Here is a 19,300-nt window from a genome sequence, read left to right as displayed (position 1 = left end):
CGGGCTTAGAAAACTCTGGCCCTGCATGTACAAATCATGATAGGTTCCCCTGCTGGCCCCTGTGTCATTTGTGTCTTTCCGCATCAAATGCTGATTTCGTTTCAAGCCATTTGCTTTGGAGCCAGGGTGACAATAAGAGGCAGCAGGAGAAAAGAGCCTGAAATAAGGACCACAGGCAACGGGGCCACTGCAAAGGAAAGAACCACAAGCCCAAGCAGTAACTTACGGCAGCTACTTTCGCTATCGCTGGCATTAGAGGAGACGTGTTCTGCAAGGACAGCACAGCAAATTAAAGAAGGATCAAGCGTCAGAGAGCAGCCAGCACCGAAAGGACACACCCATGCAAAGCTACTGGAAACGTGAGCGGAGGGGCAGTGAGAGGCTGCAGAAGAACCGCACTGAGAGAACCCAGATCAGACAAAGATGAAAACTTTATGGCCACGTTGCACAATACTGCCGTCTCTTCCTCTCAGCAAATGAGGAAAGTACCTTTAGTTATCAAACAGCAAACAATGGCAACCCAGGTAATGTTCTTTCTATAAGTGACGTATCTATTGAGCTCTGGTCTCCCAGAAGTTGTGGAGGACAGTGTGTGCCCACTGTTGGGCAGGCGATTTTCTGTATCTATTTTAGTCCTTAGTTATCTTGAAGGAAGACTGCGTTTGCCAACTGCTCCCTGGAGTCCCTCCGATTTTCCATTTAAACAACTTTGCAAGTGTAAAAGGGATTTTTGAAGCTCTCTCCTGCTTCAGTGAGTAGAGAAGACAGGAGGAAGAAATGGTTCACGGCTTAGTTTCTATTCTACGATCCTTGCTTGAATAGCTGTTAAATTCTGGGAGAATAGAGCGGGCAGAAGACAAATGGCCTGCTACCCAGTGCAGGATCAGGCATGAATTATGTCTCGCCCAGCAGCGGAGATACGTGTGCTGTTCAGTCGATGAGCTGATCATGTATAACTTATCAGCTGCTTCATGTGCCACCACACTAAGACGAAATATGCGACTACTTGGCTTTCAACTGTTTGATAATTCTTAAGAGAGAGAAAAGGAAGCTACACTCTTCTCTAAAAGCAAAAATAAATGCTTTGACTTTTTTTTTTTTTTTTGGTCTGCTGAGGGGATTGGTTCTATAGCATAAAACTAATGAAAACCAAAGCAAATGCTGACTTCAAACCATTCCTCTCTGTGTGGCTTCATGGCCAGAACTGGGCTGTCAATCTGGGCACACATCTGTCTAACCAGTACTCATGGGGACATCCCCTGCTTCATGGCGCCTTGTGGATGTTCCTATCTTGTCTCCTTCAATATGATGATGTGAGGACTCCCTGATGTGTTTTTTCATAAATTAAATCTGTCCAGTTTTCACAGAATGAGCAAACATCTGGACATTCTGGATCCAACAGGGCATTACATACCTTTTAATGATGTTTAGTATTAGTGATATGCTAAAACAATCACTTTCCTTTTCCAAACAGAAAGTGTATAAATTCCCCCAGATGGTGTGTGGTGCCTTCCAGATGATGCTGGAATCAGTGGTTAAATTTCACACCACACTGTACATCATCTTTTAAAGATAAAGTTTTCATCTTTAAGGCGAGTAGCCCTTGACCAGATTTTGTTTTCTCCAGTCTAAAACAGACTGCTGGGAGTCTAAACTCAAACCCTGGAAGACAGGCATGACCACACGCACAGGCTTATGTGAGCAGCCCTTAAATGTGAAGTCCAGCTCAATGGTGTTTTTCTTTATAGGTTGAAATGAACAACTGAAAGGATATCCTGTAGCTGTTACACTAAAACAAACACAACAAAATTGAATATGTGATACATTTGCAAAAGATACGACATTCTGCTATTTCATTGATTCTTCTAGAGTGGGATTAGGATTAAAGAGAGTAAAATCATAGCGTAGGATTTTCAGACCTAGATCCTTGTTTTTAATTGCTGAGTGCAATAAGACATAGACCAAAGATATGAATAAGTAGAAAAAAATGTAAAGGTTTAATTATATCTTATTTTTCATTCTGCACTACAAGTTGAAGCCCTGACAACCTTATGCAGCTGGTAAGTCAGATAGGCAAAGGTATTAATATTTATCTAAAACTATCAAACGGTTCAAAGCAGGACCACTGCAAGTCAGAGAAAAAAAATCAAAGTTAATAACAAAGAATTAAGGCTCAGATGTCTTAATATTTACTTTTCGAGAATGCATGTTGCTTTTGATTACAAAACAGCTCCTTTATTAACAGCAAAGTATAGGTCAATTATAGAATTGGGCAAGGTTATATAGCTTTCCATGTTGAAAAGGCAGAAGAAAGAACATAAAGAATATTTCTACTTTGCCATTCTAGAACACTTCACTCACCCTTTCTTTACAACATGGTCTTTTGCTCCTGAGAGAGGAGGTTGGTGGCTGAGCAAATGATGCCCTGATGGGCATGCAGACCATGTTGGCCATTGTCACCCGGCCAGAAAGGGGGAGGTGTTGCCCACAGCAGGAGTTAGACTGCCTGACACACTTGGCTCTTAAATGCTGACATGCAGAACAAAATGACTGAAAATTATTCCGTAGGAGCATTCACAGCTAGGTAACAAATCAAACTCGTATCGTGTGCATGCTAGGAATGAAAGGCCCTCAAGAAAAGGAACAAAAGCCAAACTCAAAAGGAAAGGAAAAGAAAAGTTAACAGTGACCATTCCTGGAAACTTACTCAGAGTCTTTGTTCCATAACCGTCGTCACCTAATCCGGGGATGTCCTGCATGGAAGTCCCCAGAGAGAGCAATGAGAGAGGAAGAACAGCCACGGAAGAGGAAGGTAGAAGTCAGTGGAGTTGACACGGATACTACCATGACAGACCGTGTTGCCCAGGCAATCTGGATCCCACTTGCTTTGCTTTTGAAATAACCTTCACCCCAAACTCCCTGAGCTGCATTATAAAGGGAAAATTTTGTTTTATAAATCAACTCAAAAGGTTGAAGTCAGAGATTGTGGGGAAATTAAAATGATCAGTGATTGTATTTTTTTTTTTCTACTGTCAAAGGAAGTCCCCACTCCAAGTTTCATGACAAATTCTGTATCCACCACTCTAAGCTCTCTTCTCGGCAGGTATTTAATAGCTTCCTGGAGAGCAAGAGTGAATCACTGTGCCAATACTCAATGAGAGTCATTGAATTACTTCTATCAAGCTGGCATCCAAGACAAAATACATATGTGGCGATGTAATCCAATACATCTGAACAGAATTGTTTTTTCTCAAGCCTTAGGGTCTTGCATGATCAAACCCAATCTACTCCTGGTCACAGAGAGATGCTGGTTGGACCTGAAGCCCCAGCTTTGTCCAGACCCGTTCTAGCATTGTCTGCAAAACAGCCCCAGGAAGGGAAGGATCCAGACTGCAGTCAAACACGGGTCACAGTAGTAAAACCTGCCCTGCCTGCCTGCCTGCCGTGTTGTTTGCCTTGGTGTGTCGTGGGACAGCCTGTCATGAGTGTTGCATGTGACATTATCTTCAGAATCTACTTACGTTCAGGATCACTGGTTTCCTGCTCACTCTGCTCCTTGTTCTTGTAGAATGGGAATTTTCGTGAAAAGATGAAGCTCTTTTTACGCTTGTCATTGAATGACTGTGAAGGAGAAAAGGCATGGGGCAAAAACAGGGGGCGTCTAATTGTTGTCACACTCATGCTGACAGAACAACTAGTTTGTAAAAGCGCAGGGAGCTGTAGTGAAGCAAGTGGACACGCAACGGAGGTGCCGGAGGGGGGCGAAAGGCAGACTCCATTTCCAAGCAGTACCAGCTCTTGTTAATGGCGCCTTGGGAAAATGGCTTTACAGTCAGAACACCCTTCCAGATAAATGGTGGCAAAGGGGATGTCTCAAGGGGAGAGGCAGACTATCCAGGTTCTACAGCTTGCCCGTCCCCTTTGATAAGTAACTGGATCTCTCTGAACGTCTGAATCTTCATCTCAAATCAACACACCTCTTAGGTGTTGAGATCACACGAGGCGATAACCCGCCCAGAACGCCATACAGTTCTCATGTTATCACTGTCGGGTACAAAATGACTATGAAAAATGTCGTTTTTCCCCCTCATTATCTAGCTGTCTTAAAATTGAATTCATATTAGTTCAGCTTGGATTTAATTAAAGCTGTACAAGGAAGCGAGTGGATTTATGATACATAATAATTATAGTGTAGCATTTTAATTCAGAAGGTAATTTAGCTTCACACCCTTGTTAGTGACTAGCTGGAGAAGCAGAGGTTGAGTCCAATGCAGATTTAGCTGGTGATAGCCCCAAGAGCCGGGCTCAATAAGAGGCTGCTAATGTGGTATTCACTTGGTAATTGCCCAAGCACGGGAGAAAGTGACAGTCACCCATCTACATTTTGGTAAAGGGAAAAAATGAGGATAAATACAATTTAAAGTACAAGCTACCTATTAGTTCAAATGGGGCTCAATTAAAAGTGATATGTATATATATATGTATATATAATATAATATAATTTAAAAAATGCAATCACTTCAGTGATTAGCACTTGTTTGTTCAGTAGATTTTAAAAGACAATTCAATTTATTTCATGGCGGCTGTTGCTACATAAATGCTTTGTGGGTTGTTCTTGGTGACATGGGACCATTCAAGTTCTATTAATTTCATACTCTGTCATGCTTCAAAACTGTCTTGCCAGCCTTATGATCATCAACACTTGAAAAACTGATTTGAATCTTTTAGCTGCTTATAAACACTAGAAAATCATCTCCAGGGACCAGGGTTTCTTACTTGCACTGGTTTTGAATTGAATTCCCAATGGATAAATGAAAAGGAGTCTCCTAGCCCAGGGTTAGCACTGGCCACTGGCAGGAAGAGCTGTGGAGCCAGAGGGGTGAGAGCTCGGAGGAAATCAGTACTCGTTGGTTGAGAGGCGAGCGTTTTGTCCCATTCATGGCACTTAGTCATGTTCCCATATTAATTAGAAACGCTACCAAAAAAAAAAAAGGTGCAAAGAAGGCATTTGTTTTGTACCCTGTGCTTGTCTATTAAATTAACAGGAATAACGTTCAGGAAACACTGAAGTGCGGAAAGGTTTTTCACCAAAGTCAGAGCAGATAAATTTTATGACAGATCAGGACAGGTTTTATATGTCATACTTAAAACAGGACTTTCTTGGAATTTAGGTCTGCAGAGAGCACCTGCGATTAATAGAGTTTTATCATAACCTCGTAACTGAGAACTGGCAGCCAAAGACAAGGCTGGGAAGTGTCCCTCTAGTTCCATAAAGGAACATTACACAGGCTTGCGTCACTCCAGCGTCCTGCCACTTTTACATTCCAAGCATATTTAAACTCCAGTAACTGAAAGTAAAAGAAAAATATCATGTAAGAATTAATGGCCTGTGATATTGCAGGGGGTGTTAGACACTACTCTTTAACATTACAGATGACTTTCATGCAAAACAATTATGAAATCTCATGCAAATACAAAATTATGCCAAGAGGAAGAAAGCTTGGGGGGAGGGGAGTTAAAGACACAAATACACGCAGATGGATAATGCAGAGGCTTCTAGGACCCTAAATGGTGTTGCATGCAAACCACATTGTTTACGTTGTCTCACTGGTCAAAGAAAAATGAAAGGGTGTTGTCTTTGATTAATTCTTTCATGTTTCAAAGCAAGGAATGTAATGTGTTAACATTTCCCAAGTATGAAAATGTTGTGTATCATGAGTTCTCTGATTGGACGTAATCATACTGAACAGCACACCTTTTAAAAGGACAGAAAATACACGATACCCCAGAAGTAAAGTTCTATGACAGCATTACAAGCAAATGCCCTTTGCTTCCTTCCTGCATAACTCGGAAGGCACTGGACCCCATTCATGGCCACAAAGTCAACCACCATCTCAGTACACGCAGATTTAATGTTCTACATGTAGGGGCTTACTGAATTAACATTAATATTAGCTAATGTCAACATTCTGACTTACAAAGGATTATATGTAGTTTATGAGGCTAGGCATGTAGAGTTCCATAATAGATGCTTTATCAGCACTGTAATTTTTCCTTTTAATATAGAAGAGGACATTCTGCTACACGAGTGCTGGGTGAACAGAATAAATCAGCACTTTTGCTATTTATGTAATACATGGCTCTGAAGTAAAGGCTGGTTTACAGCTCTAGTCTTCACTGGGCTTGTTCAGGGCTGTTTGTCTACATTAGAGCATCTACAGGCCCCATGAAATTGCCTTCAAGGAGAAAATGTCTTTGAATAGAGATTTTAGAAACACCAAATACTGTGGAGTGGGGTAAGCTGGCGTGGGAAAGAATTCTACTTGAGAATTTGAGCAAGCAAAATTTGACCACTGAATGACCAAGCTTAGTTCTAAGGCATCACGTGTGTGCCCTACAGGCTAGCTTCATGAAGCTGGCCTCATTACTCTGTATCCTGAGTTGCTCAGATTGTGAGCTGTGGAGTCGGGAATTGAATTGGCTGCAAATGTAGTTCTGTGAGTACAAATTTCTGAAAGCCACGTCTCCTTCCAGTTCACATTTTAAATTATAAGCAACTGAGTTTGTAAGCCACACCACATATTCTGCCATTCCTGGTCAGTCACGGCCGGTGATTGATTACTAGGCCACATCAAGTTATTGGTTTCAATTGTATTTCCTTTGGTTATTATTGCTATGTCTTTCTTAGATAGCAATTCACGTAGTTGAGGGCTCAAAGCCACTCTTGCTCATATGATACTGTAAAAAATAAAGGGAATTTCAAAGAGACACATTAGTCATAGCAATCTAAAAATCTGCATAGAAGTGGCTAGTTAATAGAGATGTGACTAGGTGGTTGTATACAGTGTAGGTAATGAGGCGTGGAGAGTGGGAAGTGACAGCTGATGAGTATGGACTTATTTTAGGGTGACTAGAAATGAGACTGTGGTTGATGGTTATGTACCCCATGAAGATACCGGGGAACACAGAGTTGTGTACTTTAAGGTCATGTCACTAATGTAAACTGTATTTCAAGAAGGCTATTTAAAAGAGGAATCCTTCCACACCCCATGCCATGGGCTGAAAGGAAACAACCCTATCAGGTCTCTCTGCTTCTCATTCAACTTGGTGTAAATATGTTATGTCTTTAACTTGATGCCCATCATACTTAGCGTGTAGAAATCTAGGTATGTTTCTGTTGACCAGATTCTGCCCTGTCGCGGTTTAAGTGAATATCTTTCATGTTGTGACAGACATTGCAACACTCATGTCAAGAGTCAGCATCTCATCAGTGGGACTCAGGAGTCTCCTGATTGGCAGGTCAAACAGTATGAAACTTCCTGGACGGACCCCACCATCGAATGCTTTGGTAATCTGGCATACGAGAAGCTCAAATCCTTTCTTCACCCACTAAAATTCCATGTTCTTAAAAACAAATGGCATCTGTTTACCCCTAATATCCAGAAAACTATAGAACAAGAGGCCTGTTTCTGTTGCTGCTGTTGGTTTTTTCACGTACTAGTACCTCAGTTTCTATATCTCCATAATGTCACCTTTGTAGATAATGGTGACCTCTGGTAAAATTTAAACTAGTACATGGCTCAAATATGCTTTTGCTGTGGCTCGTCTTAATTTTTAGAAATAATTGTTTCTTGGGCAGCAATGGATCCAGGAGAGAGAGGGAAGGTGGTGGGGAGGGACTGGGAAGTGTGAAGGGGGAGAGGAAGATGTCAGAATATATTGCATGGGAGAAGAATAAATTAAAAAAACAAAACGCTTGTTTCCTCATAGCTCTGTTCACCTGGAAAATCTATTTAGACATTGCTTTCTATTATATAGATAGCTCATTTTCATGCAGAAACAGAACCGTAAAACAAAATATGGTAAAGAATAAGTAATATTGTGACCAAGAAGGATTAGATCAAAGATCAAGTATTGGATCTCAGATCACGAATTGGAAGCATAAAAGTCCCGAGCCTCCTGACAGGAGAAGAAAATATCACTTCCATGGAGCCTTGGGAAGTTCTGCTAAAACAAAGCTCCAGATGAATTGGAGTATATTCAGACCTTTAGATTTCATGATCAGTCGCCAAATAAGATTGAATTTTCCATGTTTCTTTGATTTCTTTATAAAGATACAACAATCAAAATTTGAGTTTGGCAAACTCTGTAAGACAAGTCACCTGGCTTCTTTAGCATAAATGTTGCATCAGCCAACCAGCGCAAACAAAATACTTAAAGAGAAATAGCAAAGGAGGAGGAAAGTCACATAAAAAATTACCACATAGGGTTCATTTGCATTCTGGTTCAAACGAATTACAACAACAACACCATTTATGACATTTGTGGTGCAATATGAGTGGAAGAGGAAGAAGAAGAAACATAGGAGGAGGAACTGCAGCCAGATTGCCCAATGGTAGAGGCACCTGCCACAAGATGATGCATGCTTACCAATGGTAGAGGCACCTGCCGCAAGATGATGCATGCTTACCAATGGTAGAGGCACCTGCCACAAGATGATGCATGCTTACCAATGGTAGAGGCCCCTGCCACAAGATGATGCATGCTTACCGACCTGGCTTTGATCCCCAGATCCCACACAAAGGTGGAAAGAGAGAACAGCCTCCTCAAAGTTGTCTGATAACCCAGTAACTACCTTTATGTGTGACAATGACATGTGGTCAGGCCATACCGAATTAAAGTGAAAGACCCCAGCTTAGCTGCTGTAATGCAATTTTGCAAAGCCTTTACACAAACAAATGTAAGTTCAAGGTAAAGTCAGTACTCCTAGGTGGTCAAACAGGATATCTGTGGTTAGACACCAGGCCTAGGAGGGGAACTAACAGTTCTGGGAAAAACTACATGTACCCTAGATAGGGCCAAGTCTGCTATTATTATCAGACCTTCATGTCTCCAGGGAACTTGTCCCCTAAATGAACCCATTGCCTCATTTGAACTGACCAATGAGATCCCTGTAACCATGCATTGCTTCTGTATGCCTGCTTTTGCCACCCTTTTCCTATAAAAAGACCTTCTCCCAGGCTGCAGGCGCGCAAGTCCTCCGAAAAGACTTTGCTGCCCACAGGTACCTGTGCCCACCCAATAACTCTTGGTAATTTCAGCCAGTGGTCTCGACTGTTCATTGGGTTAGGGGTCTCCTCCTGAGGGAAGGACCACTCTGAGGGTCTTTCAAAGGAATGGTTTGACGCCCTGAATTGCATTCAAATATGTGAGTGGACCATAGCGCTCCATACATCTAAAGGCAGAACTGTAAAGGAGCATAGGCATTTTCTTGGCAGGTTAATAACAGTATAATCACAAGTATAACAGTACTGAAACCATTTGTATATGCTGTAGGAATGAACACACGAATAACTGCAGGCATGTGGGGGACAGGCGTTGTCACAGTCAACTGTGTTTCTGTTTTTATGTGAGTTTATGTCATGTGTTTAGGTACCTACAGAGGCCAGACGAGGACACTGGGGCTTTGAAGCTAGAGTTATAGGCAGTTGTGAGCTGTTCAGTATGGGTACTGGCACCTGAATTGTGATTTCTGGAACAATAATAAGGACTCCTAACAACTGAGACATCGCTCCAGCAGCACTGATTAAAAGGAATTAAAACAGAATTTAAAGGAAAAGGTTAAAAAAAACCTTAATGAGATCTAAGAAAGTACATATAAACAATTGAATGGAATTAGAGAAATGGTGCATGTTCTAAATGAAAAATTCCACAGAGCAATAGAAAAATGTTTATGAGCAATGTAGAAACCTTAGAAATGAGGATCTCAATAGGCCCAAATAAAAATATAGTTGAGAGACTAAAGAACAGATTAGGTATAAAGGAAGAAAAAAATTTCCATAAAAACAGGTCTGTGGAAATATTCCAGGCACACGCAAAAGAAAACACATTTAAGATCTTTGGGACCTCACCAAATGAATGAATATCTACGCTTTTGGAATTCTCGAGGGAAAAATGTAATCGAAGGTATAGGAAATAAATAATAGGAAAATGGAAAGTTCAGAAGTCTTGGAGAAGACACAGATATTCACACGCAGCAGAATGAATACGATCCTAAGATCATAGGTGACCAGAGAAGTCTGTTATACATCGTCTTATAGTTTCTGAGCCTTCAAAGTACAAGAAAGATGGCTAGGGATGTAGCTTTAATAGTAGATGGCTTGCCTAGCGTGTATGACCCCGAGTTTTCTCTATAGTGAAATATAAAGACAATGTGTTTGCACACACATGCATACACACACATACACACTGTACAAGGCAAAAGTATCTAAGTACCAAGTGACACTTAAGGTTATCTTTATTTTCAACAGAAGCTCTCCAGTCCAGGCAGGAATACACAAAATGAGCATTCTAAGTGATGAGGGAAAGTACTACGGAAAGTGTCCAATCCAGCACCGTCAGCCTCTGGAAATGACTAAAAGCGGGTTTCACAGCACTTTTATTTCCAAAGCACGGTGGACATCTAGGTTTTACTGACTGAAAGCGAACTGCAGCATTGAGGGACGGCTCCCCTCAGAAGCATGGGGAGAGATTTGAGAAAGGCAAGCAAAACAACACGGTTGAGAGTCTCAGTAGACAAGAGGCAGTACCAGAGCAGGGAGAGGCACCCTACGGCGTCTTCTTTCTGTTGGCTGCATTGCTCCCCAGTGAGCATATCCTAGTTTTGCTTTGCCCATGTATTTTAGCTTATAATTTTTATACTCGGTGACCTGATTTATTCCTAGATGCCTTTTATTACTGTTAATAAAATGAGACGACTTAGTTATTTGCTCGTCTCACATTTTCAGCTCTATCTATGACTCGATTTTGGAAACATTATAAGAATTTAATAGCATGCATAATGTCAATGAAAGGTACCATTTAATTTATCCCTTTTAACTTTCTCTCCCAAGTTTATCATCTGCCTCAATTAAAAAAAACAGTTTGTTCAAAAACACCTCTTCTGCTACTGGGGAGATGCTCGGTCTGCAAAGTGTTTGCCTTACAAGCACAAGACCTGAGGTCAACCCCTTGAATCCTGGTGTGTGTGTGTGTGTGTGTGTGTGTGTGTGTGTGTGTGTGTGCGCGTGCGTGTGTGTGTGTAAAAGCTGGGTATATGGGGCACATGCTTATAATCTCTGTGTTGAGGGTATAGAGATTAGCAGACTTGTGGGGCTCACTGCAGTCAGCCTAACAGCTGTAAGGTTCAGGCCAGTGGTTCACCCAGTCTAAAGACACAAGGTAGCTGGTACCTGAATGAGGACCGCTACGATTTTGCTTTGACCTCTGTGTGCACTAGACATGTATACGTGCATACACTTTAACGTGGGCAGCAACCCAAGGACATCTTTTCTGCCACAACAAGAAATGTCCTTCTAAGAGGGAGATGTCCTAAGAGAGAGTTCAAAAGAAATAACATCTGTTACCAGTGAAAAGCAAACCTCTTTTAGTGTTTATTTTCTAAAAACTATACTATTTTCAATTTAATTATACTGGCAATGTGATTTTAAATCTTGATTTTTACTGACTATTGTGACATGTATGGCCCTAGGGATGTTTAGTTTCTAAGCCTCAGCAGTAGATACTTAAACGCGACCGTGTAGAAAAAGTGGCATCGTGTAAGGTCAGTCAAGCAGAGCCAACAATGCCACGTCTTTACAAAGTGTCCGTAAGCATCCATTTTACTGAATTAATGGAAGGGATTTAGAATTCAACAATGCAAGCTATCTTTAAAACAGAATTTTACAGACCCTACAGAAAATTTAAAGATGTACACCATGTAGACAACATAGGCAAACCAGGCAAATTCTAGGAAGACATGGCCTAACAAAACTCAGAGGTGCCAAACATACCAGCAACAGCTAGGAAGTTGAATTCGTAATTAAAATGACTCACACCAAATGGCTCCGACGTTTAATTCTACTGACTGGAATAACTCTAAAAAGAATGCATGCTAATGTAAGTTTTTTCAGTTTTAGGAGAGAAACCGTTCTCAAACACTCCAAGGCCAGTATGTCGCCAATGCCAAAAGTAGGCAGGAATCTTGCAAACAGAGATGACTGCAAGCAAGCACGTCTCAAGGTAATATTTCACCCAGCTGATATACCTCCGCTAGCTTACACATTCCTGCACTCTCAGACACTATACTGTTTCCATTTCTAAGGCTCTGTATTGTAACGAAGGCAACATTTACAATGTTCTAGATTATTTTCTTAGAAGTGATCCCTAGAAGTTGGATTCTTGAATTAAACATGGATGGTTTTAACGAATGACACATGACCGGAAACCTTTCAAGTGATTGACACTAATTGACACTCCCCCTTTCACCACTTAGTCAGACTCTCGATTTCTAGTTGGTCCAGTGATGGATCCTGATAGTTTTTTCTCAACACCCTCATGCTCTCCTAATTAGCTTACTATAATGGAAGGTGTTTATGACAGACAATTGTAATTTGGCACCCCATGCTCTCCTAATCATCTTATTACAAAGTGAGGAGCTTGGGAAGGGAAGCCTGAGCCTGTGAGTGAAGGGCAGATGTGTTATGCCCACACCTGATGGAAGAATGCTGGCGCCCTAGACGACGGGGAAGGCTTGCATTTCACCACCCAATTATCTGTTCGGAAGCTAACTTTTCCAAAGCCAATTATTTCTTAGAAAACCTTAAACTTTTACTATCTTTAAAATCTTAGGGTAGGAGATAGTGAATTATGTGAAAAACTATATTTGCAATTGAGGACATCAAATCCTACACAAAGTGAACTCAAGCAACATTTCTCTAACCAATAGAGGGAGCTTTGTTCCAACATGGGCAGATTCTTGATATGACTCAGAAACTTTTCTCTCAAAATTAAATATATATATATATATATATATATATATATATATATATATATCTTAGATAAGGTGTGTGCGCACGCGTGCGTGCGTGCGTGCGTGAATGTGTAAGTGCAGGTGGCTGAGGAGGCAGAAGAGGGGATCAGATCTCCTGGAGTTGGAGTCATGACTTGCCTGCCTGTCATGGGTCCTGGAAACCCATGCACTCTTCAAGAGCAGCAAGAACTCTTAACAGCTCACCCATCTCTCCAGCCATGCTGAATTCTGATTTTCTCTTCTTTTCTTTCTTCCTCTCTGTCTCCCTTCCCCTCTCTTCTCTCCCTCCATCCCTTCCTTCCCCCCACTTTTTTTTTTTCTGGCGGTGAGAGAGAGGATGCCATCATTACAGACAGCTTGCTCTGGCAAGCTCAATTGAATGTGTGTGAGAACGAGAGGTGGATGCGGCCTTAGACTTGGGAAGAGACACCACAGCCAGTGCTTGCACACCGGGCTGTCTATCACAGCTAAGTTCCCGACAGGCACTCTGCCTTAGGACTTCACACCCGATGTGGTTACAGGGGTTGTAGCTATAATTTTGGGGAGAAATATAACTGAATTTTCTCCAGTTTGCCAGAGCTGATAGGATTTTTGTACAGTTATCAGGATGTGGTCATTTACTAATTTGGTTTATAAATCAATTTATAATAAGTTATTAATACACTTACAATTCATTATTCTTAAAAATGTGATAAGCCTTCCCCTGAGTCCTTACTAGTTTGGTCTTCATTTAAATATTCATAATTGGAACTAATAATAAAACTAGGGAAGTATCCTGATGATGTGTCATTTGCTCAGGAAATTTGTAGATCACTTCCCAGAGGAAATTGCCAACTTCTGTAACTCCAATTGGTTGCTTTACAATTCTATGGTGATTCAACATTTTATTATCCTATTTCCCAATAATATGATGGATCCAACAACTCATAGGATTTGAAAGCAAAAAGAAATGAAGCAAAAACTCAAAACTTTCTGTTCCTTATTGTGTTCTTTTTCAAGATAGTCTCATCAATGGGAAACAAGGAACTTTGGTCTTCTTTCTTAAATTCCCATGTTAGATTTGAAAACAGGGCTCATGGCAGATGTTGGTCACACTGCTATTTATTGTACTTTAAAGGATTTATTTAATTTTAAGTTGTGTGTGTGTGTTTACCTGTATATGGGTATATGCCCACATGTGTAGGTTCCCACACAGGCCAGAAGAGGTGTAGAAGCCCCTGGAGCCAAAGTTATAAGTCACTGTGAGATAGGCAGTGTGGGAGCTGGGAACCTGACTTAGTTCCTCTGGAAGAGCAGCAAGTGCTCTTAGCCACACTAATTTTTGATTTCTCTGTTAAATTATTTTCATTTGTCTTCTGTACTCTACTGTCATTTGTTATAACTAAAGCTTCTTGTCAGTGTCTAAAAGGCTGCACTGGCTGTCAGCGTCCCACTGGCCAGAGAAGGTAGCAGAATTTACCATTCTCAAATTCAGAAACCATGTTCTGAGTCAAATGACTCAGTATTCTCCAAATGCCTTGGCACTTGAGGGAGTTCTCTGATCCCTACGATCTGGAATCTGAGAATCAGCAAATTAAATACTTAAGGGGAAATAAGCAAGTTCTTTCTTAGATGTCTATGTGTGCGGTGTTCATCGGTAATAGATGCTGTGGCTGCTTCAATGAAAGATGTCTAGCCCTTGTCTGGGCTGTCACCGTCCTGACTAGAAAAGCTTATGAAAGTCACTTCCTCTTCCCAGCTTTTGCTTCCTTCGTGTCTACAGAAAATTAGCGAGATGACCTCTTTTATAGCATTAAAAATCCTCACTGTGAAGATATTTCTCCCTGCCTCTCCATCGCTCCCCCTTTCTCCTGCTTCTGCTTCCTCTCCCTCCTTCCTGCAGTCGGGGAGGAAGGCACTCTGCTTCACTGTCTGGATGGATGATGCCTCTGTTTCAGGAGGTGACAGTTGTTCTTCATGTCCCAGCCTTTGATTTTACCTCCAGATCACAGCACGAGCGGCCACTCTGCAGCACTGGTGACCCGGAGTGACTGGAGGTAAGCCAGTAAGCCGAGCACAATAATTAAGGTGCCTTTTGTAACAATGCAGGGCCCGGCTGGATAACCTCATTTGAATAATTCTTGTTTTCTGCTTGAGTGAAAGGGAGGGGAATTTACAGAAGAGGCGGATTCATCCTGCAGCTGAGACTTCTGGCTCTTAGCCAGCAGCTCTGGCAGGAGACAGAAAGAGTCACAGAGATTGGGACTGCCACTAAGAATTCAGTTTGGTGGCAGGTGAGCTAAGAGGTGGGAGGAGAACACACGGCGTTGGTTTCTGCCTTAGGCTCTTTGATCAAGTTCACACCGTGTCTTCCATCTGAACATTTCCTTTTAGGCATATCATCTATGCATTTTCTCATCCCTGTCAGGAGGGGCGGGTCATATCCACAGAGGGGATCATGTGAGTGGTTAAGGGCTTCTCAGCACTCCATGCTTTTCTTAAAGACAGAAAAATCAAAATTGGTTGATCAACTTTAAAGAGTAGAAGACAAAAAAATGATTTGGAGTTTTCTATCATTTTTCGACTGTAGGGGGAAAAAAAGCAAGGAAAACATGTGTATACACGTGAAGAGAATCAAACACCCTTGGCAGCTCTAGACCACCTTCTGAGAACGCATACCAGTCCTGTTCATGCTTGCCTCAAAGCCTGACATGCTTATTCTTATTTCTGTACCAGATATTGGGTGAGTTTGTCACTGTAAATCAAATGTCACTTTAAAAGCCAGAGACCACAAACACACTATAATTTTGCTCAGTGCACTTTCCGCTTGGAAAGAGAGTTCTGTACCTTGTTTGGACACAGTAGTCACATATCAATTGCAACCCACCTGTGGGGAAACATTCACAAAGTACTGAGTGCACACGCCTGGGCGACAGCACTAATACACAACACAATGGTTCTCTTCTTATTCTCAAGTCTCAGATCAAGGAATGAAGACTTCACATACTCAGAGAAACAACTTCACTTGAACGAATGACGAAAATGTGGTGCATATGTCCTATGGAGTTTTAGTGAGCAATAACAAAGAAAGAAATTGTATTACATAAAGGACAGTTGATGGAACCGGAAATGTAGTCATACATGCAGGGCTCTGACATGATGCACACTCCATGAGCGACAACTGTTCCATTGACTTGCCAGATCCCATAGACAGGCTTCCCACTGAAAGGACTGCATAGCGAAACTAGAAACTGAAGGGAAAGAATGGGTATAACAACTCACCCTTCATTAAGTTAACTATTGCTGAATGGGATGGAGCTGTTTTCTGGCGTATGTTGAAGTTAGAACAAATTAAGGACATAGGCATTAAAAAGGAGACTTTTAAGGATGTAGAAGGAAGGAGGTGGAGGAAGACGAGGGCAATGTCATTGCAGGGAGCGCATATGATTGGAGCACACATGCATTTATAGACATGTCACAACTAAACCTGTTACTTTGTTCATTAATATACACCAAGATTGCTACAGTAGATACTGAGAACACAAAGTGATGAAGTAATTGCTCAGATGAAGATACAGAGATAGTGAGGGCACAAATGGAGGGTGAGAAAAACCCAGAAGCATCTTTTAGAAATACTGGGGACTGTCACATAGAGAACTGGCTAGACCTATGTCTAAAAGAACGGCCTTCTAACGATGGTGTGCAAAGGTACCCCTTTTCTCCATCTTTCCCCCATCCCAGTGAAGGAGGAATGGTGAACAGCTGTATGGGGGGGAAGGAGAGCCCAGAAGAATGGCGGGAGAGTCTTAAGATGCCATCAGTTACAAATGGCACGGTACACATTTGCTTCTGTTGAAGAGAAAAGCAATAGGTAAGGGTCTCTCTCTGCTTTTCTGCAGAATCGCACACACACAGTTCAGAAACTATCCTTTCATTGTATCTTGGAGTATTTGGAGTTTAAGCCTTGCAGAAGAGTTCTGCAGCTGAAAGAAGAGTTGCACAATCTACTGAAAGTCTGGGCACACTGGCTGCTTACTGTGACGTGACACAAAGCTCTGAGGAACAGGAATGAGATTAAAGGTAAAAGGGTGAGAGCTTATTTCTGGGTTCTCCACCCTCTGAAGATTTAAAACAGGAAGGTCAGTGTGGGCGGGGCTGCACCCAAGTGCTGTTCTCGGCAGACACTCGCTGGTGGAGTTTAGAGAACACAGCGGAGCGCAGAGAAACCAGAACATCAAAGGTGACTTTAGGGACCGGATCACGCGCAGAGAAACCAGAACATCAAAGGTGACTTTAGGGACCGGATCACGCGCAGAGAAACCAGAACATCAAAGGTGACTTTAGGGACCGGATCACACGCAGAGAAACCAGAACATCAAAGGTAACTTTAGGGACCGAATCACACACAGGGTAAGCAGCCACAGGTGAGCCTGAAGTCTGGTGACCCGAGTCTGCCAGGCTCTGTCCTATGAGCTTTGTAAGTGACCAGGAGACCCAGCAGTGACCCTTGCAGGGGCAAAGATATGTGGTGAATATACCTTATGTTGTGTATACAGTCACCTTAGAGAAGCATGTGTGAGAACCAGGCCTTCCCTACCAATCACAGGTCCAATCCCAGCCATAGACACAGCAACCCCAACAAAGATACAGGAAGAAAACCTAGTCTTCTAAATATCACAAGTCACAAATGATTTTGAATTTTGTCATGGCATTCAAATGCTGCATACATCTAATATATGAAATGACTTTAAATTTATAGATAAGAGCTCTAAGCGCTTTGGTATTTATACTGAAATTTACATGTGTTTGGCTGATATCACAAGACACAGTTAATACTGCAGGGAGAGGGACCATCCAGAAAGATGGTTTTCTTTTAGAGACTGAATCTTTACTGATGGTTGTGAGAATTTAAGGAGAAAAATCCTTATTCTTACCAAAATGCTTGCCTTATAAGTCATCATTGATAAATATCAGTTGTATTCTTATTACATTTCAGGAATACTGATCAGGTTGGAATTCTTTGTCAAATGTGGACCTTGTTTCTAGTACTGAGAAGAGGAAAATAGTTTGCTTAGATTTGGGGGTCACTGTGGGGGAGCACTTTTCTTTTAGCAAAGAAATTATCTTAGTGAGTAGCAACCATAGCTCTGTATGTTTTTCTAAGCACAACAGAGCTTACTCTCGCTACCGCAGGCTGGTAGGGAGGCAATCAACGAATGAAGGAGGGACTGGGTTTGTACACACATTGAGCTAATGCCCCGCAATCATTAGTGTTAATTCTTGGTGGGAACTGAGAACAAGCCAGTTACAGAGGGGAATAGTTCACCTTAGGGAACCTTCCTTCCAAGAAAAACCTTTTCTACCCCTGCCCCCAAAAGCTCAATGATCAGTTCAAAGAATAGGAGAAAAAAATCTTTACAAAGGCAGGTGGCCCCCTCTTCTTTTCCCTTCCGAGGGCTGTGGCTTACACTGACCAGGCTTGTGATGAGCTGGACAGCAACCATTGACTGCCATCCTAAGTTCCTAACTCTGTCAATGGTGGAAAATTTAATTCTCATAGCTCACAAAGGGGCTGCTTTCCATAGCTTCCCTATTGCTCCCTGTGTACACTAATTGCCCTGGTTGAACAGAAACATAGTTATTTCTACCTTTCTCTCCATGGGGGAATTTCAAGAACACAGAAGAGGATCAATCACAAGATGCGCTTATGAGTTTGGTGTCTTATCTCTTGACAGCTCTGTGGGGCTTATAGAATTATGATCAGTAAGCCCATAGCTAGGAAGTTAAGAGTAAGTTGTACAAGACAGTCTTGATTTGACTTTATGTTATGGCTCTGTAGGTTAGTAGAGCTCACCTTCAAAAAAAGCAAATTTATTTTTTACACATTGCATTTTAGGCACAAGTAATGGGAATGTCTCAAATCACCTGACTGGTGGGACAGCTGGGGCCCCAGGACTAGGCTTGCTGACTGCCCAAGAGCAGCTGTTCCATGTTGAGAGTGGTGGCTTCAAAGGAAACCTAACCTTTCCCCAGATCATTTGATGTTTGCCAAGACCAGATGCAAAGTAGTCTGATCTAGAATAGTACTGGGCCTTAAAAGCTACTGTATGTAAATAACATGATAATCAAAATAAATATTTATAGGCCTCTAAAGAGCAGCACCTGGCTGTGTGACTGTAGATAGGCCATTCATTCCTCCAAACCTGCCTTCTCGTTTATGAAATGGATAACGGACATTTTTTTTTTTTTTGCAGGGTTGATTTTTTTAGTATCCAGGATGAATTTCTTAGCCTTGGAGGAAAAAAATAGATTTATCACAACCATGTTGCTAGTCAAACACTGGTTCATTTTGTAAAGTCTTAAAGTTCATTTTGTAGAAGGTTTGTGTTGGGTTGGCATTCAGTGGTTAGTATGATGTATGAGGTGATAACAGTTCATAGCATTACCTAACAGCAGCACGGTGGTCTGAAT

General features: G+C 41.7%; 1 protein-coding gene across 24 annotated transcripts in view; it reads right to left on the bottom strand.

Moving 5' to 3' along the window:
- Nucleotides 1-19,300, bottom strand: part of Dlg2 (discs large MAGUK scaffold protein 2) — a 1,645,338-nt gene that overhangs the window by 26,481 nt on the left and 1,599,557 nt on the right. For 13 of the 24 annotated variants that reach the window (XM_041642302.1, XM_041642110.1, XM_041642182.1 and 10 more), the window contains 2 exons: nt 2,708-2,753; nt 227-268 (listed from right to left, as the gene is read on the bottom strand). In XM_041642302.1, coding sequence (XP_041498236.1) covers nt 227-268; nt 2,708-2,753 — 88 coding nt within the window. Of the gene's footprint in view, nt 1-226; nt 269-2,707; nt 2,754-3,521; nt 3,622-19,300 lie in introns of all 24 variants that reach the window. The other 11 variants (XM_041642378.1, XM_041642242.1, XM_041642783.1 and 8 more) reach the window with 3 other exon arrangements.

Source organism: Microtus oregoni, unplaced genomic scaffold, assembly GCF_018167655.1.
Source record: "Microtus oregoni isolate MIOR12 unplaced genomic scaffold, Mior012 000000F_ref0000247, whole genome shotgun sequence".
Classification (NCBI taxonomy): Eukaryota; Metazoa; Chordata; class Mammalia; order Rodentia; family Cricetidae; genus Microtus; species Microtus oregoni.
This window is presented reverse-complemented; position numbering and strand designations above follow the sequence as displayed.